This window comes from Danio rerio, chromosome 15 (genome assembly GCF_052040795.2).
Source record: "Danio rerio strain M-AB ecotype USA chromosome 15, GRCz13ab, whole genome shotgun sequence".
NCBI classification, from domain to species: Eukaryota; Metazoa; Chordata; class Actinopteri; order Cypriniformes; family Danionidae; genus Danio; species Danio rerio.
Window position 1 is genome coordinate 35,415,796 of NC_141035.1, and position 11,849 is coordinate 35,427,644.

Here is an 11,849-nt window from a genome sequence, read left to right on the forward strand (position 1 = left end):
GAAAGGATTTATGTACATATTCATAGGAAAAATAAAAATGGTTCCATCATAAGGCAAGCTGTGTCTTTAAATCCATGGCGTAGGAGAACAATGAACAAGCTGTCAGGAGCATCTTGAAACGGAAAGCATCCTCAAAAGCCCACTAAAACAAGCAGTCTGCATTTGCATATGTAAAAGTGGAACCCTTTAATCTTTTCAAGAGGGCTGTGTGTACCAAAACGAATCTTGACCATAAATTTACAAGAAAAATAAAAGGAATTGAAGAGTTAATCTGTCTAATTAATCAGAGCTTGCTACAAAACTATCACAAAACGTGCTCAGACCTAATTAGCCTTACAATGGCAGTCATTAAGTCAGACAGTCACCCTTCTCAAATGATATTATAGTGGCTAAATATAGACGAAAGATTTCATCACACGAGTGACGTTCAAAGTGGAGCACTTGTTTCAGCCTTTATTTTATTTGGCAGTCACATAATAAATACTTAATAATGCATTCTGGGATTTCTACCTCACTGGGTACTAAGTGCACTTGGTGGATTTATAAGTGTACAGTTTCATTGAACCCCTCGGTGAGAGTCTGAAAAATGTTGTGCAATAAAATAATTAAAACCGATTCAAATCTGTATTCAAGTTTCTCAGCTCAATACAACTCTAGGTTTTCAGATTCTACTTATCTCTCTTGAGAATGTGCACTTAACCCAACCAGTCACATCTGATACACCCTAGAGCCAAAATAATAAATAGAGGTTAAAATATCTTACCGTGGTCTTCAATGGAAAAGTGGAATGTGTCGCTTGTGGCATTGACTCCGTCTCGAAGCACGTAGCATATATGCATGTCATCAATGTCAGCTGAAAGAGGAAACAATCAAATAAATAAATACCTTTTTTTTTAAGTATTTCGTGATCCTAATTATAAGAATATAAAAAAATTAAGGCAGATATAAAATGTTTCTGAGTCATATCAATACTCATCTTAAAATACTTTTGTGTTTGTGAAAGGTGTCATGCACAGACAACAAAGTCTAAAAACTCCCTGTTTATTAACAGAGATCCATAAAAACCTCAACAAATGCTGTTTATAAAGTTAGTAATGTCCTTTTTCGAAGAAACATTATGTGTCCAGACATATACAGTACTGAAGTCTTGTGTTTCTCAACCACGTTCATAACCACTGCATGTTTTGGATGTCTCCTTTGTTTGTCACACTCATCACAGCTCTTTCAGTCTCTCCTAATGAGCTGAAGATCTGAATCAGGTGTTTGGTTGAGGAGACATGGAAAATATGCAGAGCTGGGGTTCCTTCATATACGTGGTTGAGAAACACTGCTCTAGTCCACTATCCTAGTCCACGCGAAATAGCTTCATGGTCTAAGCGCAATATCAAACTGTATGGGGAGACTCATCAAATGGTAATAATAAACATTTACAAAACGATGTAATACTTTTGAAAATCATGATCACAAAATATATAACCATGACTAATATCTGATGGCCAGAATGTGATAGATTTTTTTATAAATTGCTAAAATATTGGTGTCGGTGATGCAGCAAGTCCAGAGACTCTTGTGTACACCATGATTATATAAAATTGAATCTAATGTGTGATATTACAAAAAGTGTTCATGAACGACTTGAATGACTTTGAATTCAATTCAAATCAGTACCGGCTTGGACACGGAAACGTTCGAGGTTACTAAAGTAACCCTTCGTTCCCCGAGGAGGGGAACGGAAGCACTATAAGTGGATTTGATTGTAAAATCCACGCATTGGGAGGTTCGGTTCAGAAGCTACTCGTCTGAAAGAGTATTGAACGGGCCAATTAAGAATGAATTGGCAGCGCAAGCCTGCGCAGGTGAGCGGCATAAGCAATCAACTGAGTATATAAGCTCACCTGGCGCAGCAGACGCTATCCTTTTTAAGCTGAAGAGACTTTCAACAGCTAAGGGACAGTCATTATGGCGACGGAGTATAGTGCTTCCGTTCCCCTCCTCGGGGAACGAAGGGTTACTTTAGTAACCTCGAACGTTCCCCTTCGGGGGGAACTTCAGCACTATAAGTGGATTTGATTGTAAAATCCACGCATTGGGAGCCCATTGAAAGCGCCATAATGACTGCACCTTACCAACACCCCCGATGAGGAGATAGTCAAGCAAGCGTGACGCACCCACATCATGGGGGGTGCGGTCCTCCAACGTGTCCCTGGCCCTAATTTATCCTACTTCAACAGAAGTTTTACGGATTTATATATATTTTTTGGGAAGTCGTGAGCATCTAGATAATTCTAGGAAAATACGACAGTACGTTGGGAAGCGTGCAATCCCGATAGGGAGGACGCTGCGGAGGCCATCCGTTACCCAAGGGGGGATAGATGGCAGAATTTACATATGGACTAGCCCTAAAAGGGGGAGTACGCATAGCAAAAGAGTGGTTAGCGGGGAGGGAAGACACGGGTCCGCCCAGGGGGGGGGGACTTAACCGTGGCTGAATAAGCATATGGGATCGCCTAGTGGGGACCACGCATAGCAGGCACCTTTACCCAAAACGCGGGCTGACCAGCGGGCAGACCTACAACGTAGTGGGCCAGCAAGTGACTGCTCCGCTGAGTCAGTGCTGGGGGCCACGGAGGAATCTGCAGGGCTCACCTGACGGGGAACTTTACTGACAGATAAAAAGGCGCACGTATCTCCGTGTTAGGGAAAATGGCGCAGCAAGCGTGTTTCAACACCCTACCGAATTGTTTCCTCAATCACCAAGGGTTACCTAATACCCTTGAGGAAACCGGCTCCACTCGCAGATTGTAAAACCTTGCAAATGTGTTGGGTGTCACCCAGCCCGCAGCTCTACAGATGTCTGTTAGAGGGGCGCCGCGTGCGCGCGCTCGAGAGGATGCGAAGCTCCGAGTGGAGTGCGCACGCGCTCTCGGGGGACGCGGCTCATCTCGGCTCTGATAGTGAAAGAAAGGCATCCACAATCTAGTGGGAACTTATTTCGGTACGGCACTTCCCTGCTGCCGACCGCTATAACAGACGAAGAGCTGCTCAGATGATCTAAACTCTGAGTGCGGTCCGGATAATACGCAAACGCGAACTGGACAATAAATAAGGGCTGGGTCTGCCTCCTCCGAGGGCAGCGCTTGCAGGCTCACTACCTCGTATTAAAACGGAGTGGTAGGAACCTTGGGCACATATCGCGGGCGGGGTCTCATACGTGAGAGAAGCCAGCCCAATTACAGGCACGAGTCACTGACCGAAAAATGCCTCCGGGTCCCCGACCCTCTAATCGATATCAACGCGACCAGCAGAGCTGTCTTCAGGGACAGAAATATACTGAGTCGAGGATCGAAGGGATCTGACGCGGCTTGTGTAGCGAGGGCGAGATCGTAAGAGGGCATGAGAGGGGGCGGGGTGGATTAATTCGCTTAACGCCCCTGAGGAACCGGATGATGAGGTTATGCGTTCCCACGGTGCTGCCAGCCACCGCATTATGAGAGCGGAGATGGCAGCCACGTAACCTTGAGTGTGGAGGGCGACAGCCTGCTCTCCAACTTCTCTCGGCGTAAAGAAAGCACAACGCTGATCTGGCAAATTACGGGGGTCTTCTCAGCGAGAGACACACCATTCAGTGAATAGACTTCACGTCAGGGCATAGGCGCGCTCGGGGAGGGGGCTCTAGCCCGAGTGACGGTATTAGCCACCGCAATCGGAGGTTACCTAAGTCTTCCTCGCGTCTAAAAATCTCCAAAGATCGGCGAGGGTGCCAGGTGGTGCCCTGTCCCTGAGAGAGTAGGTGCTCTCTCGAAGGGACTGCCAGGGGAGGGCTATCGCGAGGGAGAGCTCTGACATCCAGGTCCGGTTGAGCCAGAGGGGCGCAACCAGCAACCTGTTCCTCGTCCTCCCTGACAATGCACAGTAACTGCGCGAGCAGGCTCACTGGGGGAAACGCGTATTGCGCGTGCCCCGAGGCCAGCTGTAAGCCAGTGCATCCGTGCCGAGAGCACTCGGTCAGGGAAAGAACAACTGGCAATGAGCGATCTCGGGGGAAGCAACAGATCGATCTGGGCTTCCCCGAATCGCGCCCATATCAGCTGAACAGACTCGGGGTGGAGTCTCCATTCTCCAGGACGCAAGGCTGCCGTGAGAGCGCATCGGCTGCACGGTTGAGCTTGCCTGAATATGAATGGCGTGCAGCGATTTCAGCCGCGGATGACTCCAGAGGAGCAGACGGCGGGCGAGCTGAGACATGCGGCGAGAGCGCATACCCCCTATACGGCTGATATACGCCACCGCCGCCGTACTGTCCGTCCTGACCAGCACGTGTTGCCGCTCCAACACCGGAAAAAAACGGTGGAGAGCGGGGAACACTGCCAACAGCTCCAGGCGATATGCCAATGCAACTGGGTACCTTTCCACAGGTCCGCAGCCGCATGCCCGCAACGCACAGCCCCCCAGCCCGTGTTGGAAGCGTCTGCTGAAACGACAACAAGACTGGACGCCTGTTCTAGAGACACCCAGGCCTGTAGGAACGAGGGGTCGCTCCAAGGGCTGAGGGCGCGGCGACACAGCGCAGTAACAGAGACTCGGTGTGCGCGCGCGTGCCATGCGCGTCTGGGGACTCGATCGTGAAGCCAGTGCTGAAGTGGTCTCATATAGAATAATCCGAGCGGCATGAAGCGGCTGCGGATGCCATATGCCCCAGGAGCCTCTGAAATAGTTTCAGTGGGACCACTATTTTACTGTCGAGCTCTCTCAGACAGTACAGCATCAGCTGAGCGCGCTCTCCGGAGAGGCGCGCTGCCATGGTGACCGAGTCCAGCTCCAGCCCGAGAGAAGAGATCCTCTGCACGGGGGCGAGTTTGCTCTTTTCTCGGTTGACCTGAAACCCCCACAGGTGGAAGTGCCAGAGCACTTTGTCTCTGTGCATAATCAACTCTGTGCATAATCAAGAGAGGGCAAAATTCAGCCTGTCGTAAGAAATTGAGTATGCAGATGCCCGCGAGCCGAAGGGGCGCTGAGGCACCCTCCGCGGGCTTGGTGAGGACCCGCGGAGACAGAGAGAGCCCGAAGGGGAGGGCTTTGTATTGCCAAGCTCGACCTTCAAACGCAAACCGCAGAACTGTCGGTGGCGAGGAAGAGTGGAGACATGGAAATACGCGTCCATCAGGTCTAATGCTGCAGACCAACCCAGAGGACGAACGCACCGGAGGATGCGCTTCTGCGTGAGCATTCTGAACGGCAGCTTGTGCAGGCAGCGGTTCAAAACGCGCAGATCTAGGATTGGCCGTGACCCACCGCTCTTTTTGGGCACGATGAAGCGTGGGCTGTAAAACCCGCTCTCCATCTCGGCTGGAGGGAGCGGCTCGATTGCATCCTTCGCCAGGAGGACAGCAATCTCCTCTCGCAAGACAGGGGCGGACAGAGGGCTGACCCTGGTGAATACACACCCGTGACTTGGGGGGCCGTTTCGCGAACTGAATCGCATAGCCGAGTCTGATTGTGCGTATGAGCCACCGCGAAGAGCTGGCCCGCGCTAACCAGGCAGGCAGAGCTCTCGCTAATGGACTCATCGCTACAATCGCTGACGTACCAGCAGTGGGGCAGCGCGGAGTGGGTGTGCTGATCCGGGAAGCTCGCGGGTCCCACGGAAAAGCTGGAGGTGAGATATTTGCTCTCACTCCAAACCCGAGCTCCGGAGGGGAGGCTCGAGGGGTGGGAGAAAGGAGACCGTCCTCCCAGCGCTCGTGAGCCACTGGCGAAACGCACCGAATCTGCAAGCTAGAAAGCATAGCGTCCCAGACTGGCAGATTTCGGGCTGTCACATCTGGGGAAGTGAAAAGTGCCCTTTCATAATGTTTTCATGGCAGTAAAAAGTGCCGTTGGAAATGGGGCCCCGCCCTCCAGCGGGGAAAGAGCAAGTTCCCTCTTCTCCAGATGGCCTGTCCCAGGGGCGCTTCGCGGTCCGTTGCCGGACTTAGCGGCGTTCTGGGCAGGGGGGCTGCCTGCTTCCGAGGTGCCCGACGCGCTCGCTTCGCCAGAGGCGTGTGCGGGGGCGGAGCAGCTCTCGTAGGCGGGCGCCTTCGGCGAGGAGCAGGTATGAATGGCACGGCGGGCGGAGCGGGCTACGGACCGCCGATAAGACATCACCCACCAACTGCTCTCTCACCGCCTTGAATTCCTGGGTGAATTCACAGACAGTGTCGCCGAACCTGGCTGGGGATATGGGGAAGTCAAGAAAGCGGACTTTGTCGACTTTGCGCATATCAGCCAGGGGTGGCGCTCCTGGACCACTAATGTGGACATCGTCCTCCCCAACGCACACGCAGCGGACTCAGTAGTCCGAAGAGCTAAGTCAGCGGCGGTGCGAAGCTCGTAAGCCTGGGTTGGACCCACCCTCGTGCAGCTCGGCCAGCGCCTGCGCTTGGTAGCGCTGGTAGGTGGCTATCGCATGCAAGGCGGAAGCAGCCTGGCCCGCAGCTATGTAAGCTCTAGCTCCGAGGGAGGTAGATAACTTACAGGCTTTGGATGGGAGACGAGGCGGACCCCACCAAGAAGAGGCGCCGCGCGGATTTACCGCCATCGCGCACTCAACCTGAGGAATCGCCACATACCCCCTGGCTGTTTCACCGTCAAGAGTGGTTAGGGTGGAGGAACACGCAGCACGAGCAGAAAAAAGTGCTTTACAAGACCGCGTGAGCCTACTGTGCACCTCCGGGAAGAAGGGAACGCCCCTCTAGTCGGTCCGGCCGCGGAGCTGGGGGATAAACCATCTCCAACCCACGGCCGAAGCAGCCCGGGAAAGCACGGCTAACATGTCCGTTTCAGGATCCGTAGTGACAGCGCTCACCAGCCCGAAGGGGGCGAGCGGGTCTGGATCATCATCGGACAATGAAAGCCCACCCTCCGATGCCGCGGTGGACATCTGGTCTCCGGTGTCATCGGGCGTAAGGGCTACCATCTGTTAGACGGATCGCTTCCCCCGCCCGAAGCTTGGATGGAGCGCTTAGAGGAGCGGGAGGTCCGCGGGCCCGTGGGCGACGGATTATCTCTCGCTGAAACCCTCAGATCTGCCCGAGTGCCCGCTGCAGAGCAGGGGACAACTGGGGAGGTTCGCCCTTTTGCAAAGGCTAACCGCGATCTTGCGCAACAGTCATGGCATCGCAATGACGTCATGAACTGCCCGCGAGCAGCGCATTAACATGCTGGACCCGCAGACATGCAACGCAGTGCCCGCGCCCATCATCCGAGGACAGGAAACCACCGCATCCAGAAACGCACAGTCGGAGCGCCGTCCTGATAAGGACGTGCTGCACGACTGTGTTGCTCTTTCTGTGAAGTTTGCAACTTTATACGCACCGCTCTGGAGGACCGGACCCAAAGAACGCCAGGCAAGGGAGAAACCCAGCTCGACCGTCTGCCACTGCGTGTACACACTCTGGACCGGGAGAATGCTCTCGTTCGCTCAGAATCGCTGGTCACAGCAGGAGGAACCCTCATCGACTCGATCAGAAAGTCTCTGAAGCGAAAAGGATAGCGTCTGCTGCGCCAGGTGAGCTTATATACTCAGTTGATTGCTTATGCCGCTCACCTGCGCAGGCTTGCGCTGCCAATTCATTCTTAATTGGCCCGTTCAATACTCTTTCAGACGAGTAGCTTCTGAACCGAACCTCCCAATGCGTGGATTTTACAATCAAATCCACTTATAGTGCTGAAGTTCCCCCCGAAGGGGAACAGTATTTCACACGTCATGACTTAACAAGCGGATAGTTGTTTTGGTTGGCACTCACATGCCTGTAAACATACTGTATGATGCAGATGACATCAACTACTGTATATCATACATTAGCATTTCGCAGTTTACGCAAAAACGAAATAGGTATAAAAAATAAGTAAACAACTATTTACAAACTTCATTTGTTATTTTTGTATTAAAGGCAATAAATTAATAAATATTAACTTATACATTTTAAAAATATTTAAATTCTGCTTTAAATCATTTAACTTCATTGCATTTATTTATTTATTTTTTGACATTGTGATATTTTTCCCCTGCGACATACATTGCAATATAAATACAATTTCACCAGAAGAATTAAATAGCAAATTTAAGCAAAGTCATTACTTTAGATTGATTGTGATGATATTTATAGGGGAGTAAATCATAAATATACTTTTATACAATTAATTATATACAATTAATAAACTACAGTTATAAATAAACAACGGAGCAAAAATTAAAGTGAAAAAAAAACATGCTTCATGGTTTTCTGAAGAGAGCAACAAAATTCAGACACAGAAATTGAATTATCAAATGTAAAATAACAGCATGGTTATCATCATATAAGTAATTTAATACAATTAATCTTCTTTATGCACTACTAACATGCTATAAACAGGGTTCTTACACCTTTTCCAACTTCAAATTCCAGCACTTTTCAAGCAGCATTTGTGTGCTTTTCCAGCACCTATTAACCTTGGTTAAATACGTTTAAATATGTTGTATGATTTTTCTTAACATTTAAATTCATTGTGCTATTTTAAAAAACACAATATGACATTTCAACTCAAATCGTTGAGTCCTTTAGAGCATAGAATTATTGGAATAGTTCTCCCAAAAATGATAAAAACAAACAAACAAACAAAAAAAGTTCAGTTATTCGATGAAGTATGTTTTTAAGTTTGGTCTCTTTCTACCTAAAGTTGATATCTCAAGAAATGAGCTTAAAGTCAGATTTTGTCTGGGTGTAGTATTAATCGTTTGTTATTTTTTACATTCATTGGATTGACATTTCAGGTGCAAAGATGCATTCTGGGTGAATGTCTCATGTAGCTAATAGTGCCAAAACAATCTGAATTTGAATTGTGTTCATTTGAATTCTTAAAAACTTTCATCATTTTCTTGTCGGCTTAGTCCCTTTATTAATCCGGGGTCGCCACAGCGGAATGAACCGCCAAATTTTTATGCAGCGGATGCCCTTCCAGCCGCAACCCATCTCTGGGAAACATCCACACACAATCACACTCATACACTACGGTCAATTTAGCCAACCCATTTCACCTGTACCGTATGTCTTTGGACTGTGGGGGAAACCGGAGCACAGAAACGCCAACTGAGCCGAGGCTCGAACCAGCGACCCTACTGCGCCACTACTGCGACCCTACTGCGCCACTGCTTCGCCCTCTTAAAAACTTAAAACTGTATTTTTACATACTCAATATCTGCAGTCTTTAAATACAGAACCAAAACAAATCTGAAGTTTAAAAATATGTCTATAAAAATCTGACTTAAAAAATTAAGTTGTCTTAAGTTTCAGATGTTCAATAATCAGGTTAAGAAATACAAATTCAAAACATTTCTAATAGGACATAATCAGTTTTATTAACTTACAAATGTAAATAATTCAATTAAACACAATTCAAATTCAGCTTGTTTTGGCTTATTATTAGCTCCATAAATACACACGTGGTAAACATTTTGCAATAAAAACACGCACGACAACAATTTATGCACTCGCACATATGCTTCCAAATATATTTTGAGGTCACATAGATAAAATTGTGCGCATATGAAACCATGAAAACAGTCACAATTTCGAGCCCTGCAAATTCAAGCAGGTTCAAGCACTTTGTCCAAAATCCAAGCACTTTTCTAACCTTGAAAACACTATATTAAAAATCAAGCATTTTCCAGGATTTCCAGCACCAGTAACAACCCTGTATAAACTCTCTTAAGATACTGACAAAGTCACCGGCCTTAAAGACACATGCAAATGATAAACTTCTTAAAATTTATAATCATAATAAACATTGCATATCCTGCAATGTGACTACTGCGAACCTACACGTTGCAGTATCGATGCTCAGACGATATATTTTCCGGAGCAGACAAGACTAAGTTTAAACTTTCTCTTTTTTTCTCTAAAAGGGTAACCTTGTCGCAAATGCCACATGGTGTGAACTCCAAAGTGAACTTTTGGTTAGCAGTCCATGTGAGTCTTGGAGTCCAGAGATTAGACTCTGAAGAGGAACAAGAGAGCACAAGGTGTCATTCGGGACAGTGTACTGTACTGTAAATGAACCAAGTTTGAAATTGCTTTCAAACATGGGCACTTTGCCCATGTGCTCTTGCACAGAGGGCTGCAGGCACCAGACTGCATTATGTCTGAGATTCATCAGCTGGGCAGTGTTTAATTTACAGCGAAAGAAATATGAAGCACTAAAGCTGTGGTACATCAATTCCCCTCTGACTGAAAGAGCCACAAAGAGCCGCAGGTCTCCAGCTGGCACCCGCCTATTAATTTCTCCATCAGCCCCTCTTGTGCTTAAACTTTGGAGTGGATTTCATCTGTGTGTTTTTTTTTTTTTTCTTTCTGAGAGGGTGTTACATCCACACTGCTAGCCTATCTTCAATATTTGATGTCAAAACATTTCTCTTCAAAGGGGCCAGCTCATAAAAATGTAAACCCATCATTTTCAAATGCCCATAAGGTAACAGCAACTTTATTTACTGTCAGTAGCCCACACCAACACCACCCAGCCTCCAACTGTGCTAAACTCCCTTGAAATATTCAAAGAGAATCCTAAAAAAGGAGCATATTTAGAAAGGGGAAGCACAGTGGCAAGTTGAGCATGTCCCCTGCTAGTTTTGACATTTACAACTTTTTATAACTATATTAAGCTGTCCAGATATGCCTGAGAGCACTGAAAGTCCTTTCCTGTGACTGGGCGACTTGAGTAACACAAGCATGTTTGTTTGCTTATGTATTGGTGTAAAACATTAGGCCTTTTTTACCTTACAGTGAAAATGTTGTATCAGTCTTATTAAAAGTCAAAAACATCTTACAAAGGATACTGATGTCATTCTTTAACAGCCATGTGTTCTCTTTTTCAGATAGCTTTTAAATATTTTAAGACAATCCTCCCTGGTGCTCTTTAGAACATTGTAGTTATTATTGGGTATCATGTTCATTACAAAGAAAGGTAATCCCTCCAATCTTTATTCACCCTCATACACAGGCTGCTCATGTCCATATAATTAAGACAAAACAATCCCTCAAAATGGGGAGAAAAAGAAACACTACAAAAGTAGAAATAAAGTGAATAAAGTAGCTAAATAAAGTGTGACCACCTACTCTTACACTGTACAAAATGCTGGCTTCCAGATTGATTGGGACAACATGATGGAATGAAGTGACCTTATTAGTTTTTACTAAGTTTATTGGACACGATGAGGTCAGATTTCTGTCTTCAAATCCATCCCAGAAAGGATCAACGTTCATCCTTTTTCTCATTACTTTCTTCATATGATTATTTGAATCAATTTTTAACCTTTGAAATGATTTTGACTAATAAATAAAGTTAAACATATCCTCATTTCAGGAATATATTTAGGATTGTTCACTTGTAGTATCTTTGTCCCTATCTCTGTCTGTCAAAACTCTATTTTCAGGAGCTCCCGAATCAGGTCAAAGATCATCTTGACTCTTGAAGAATTAGAAAGAACTGGTTATGTTGTTATTAGCTATGTGATAATTATGGCTAAATTAATATTTGCCATTTTAAGTGTTAAATCTTTTAGGTAACACTTCACTTTTATGGTCCATTTGAGTATTAGTAGACTGTCTGCTTAATATCTGCTGATACCGCTCCTTCAACAGACATTTAAATGACTATAAGAAACTATGCTAGTACATGCTAACTTACACAAACCGCAACCCTAACCATAACCCCAACCTAACAGTCTACTTATAATCTAATGAGAGTTAGCTGGCAATGTAACTTAATCCAACAAACAAACTATCAAAATAAAGTGTGACCATCTTTTAAAGGTAATTCCTGTCTATTTATGCTGC

General features: G+C 46.5%; 1 protein-coding gene across 2 annotated transcripts in view; it reads right to left on the reverse strand.

Annotated features, from left to right (window-relative positions):
* The window catches only part of frem2b (FRAS1 related extracellular matrix 2b), a 159,810-nt gene that overhangs the window by 142,223 nt on the left and 5,738 nt on the right, over window positions 1-11,849 (reverse strand). For both annotated transcript variants that reach the window (XM_087283168.1, NM_001137661.1), the window contains exon 2: window positions 764-853. In XM_087283168.1, the coding sequence (XP_087139294.1) occupies window positions 764-853 (90 nt within the window). The remainder of the gene's footprint in view (window positions 1-763; window positions 854-11,849) is intronic.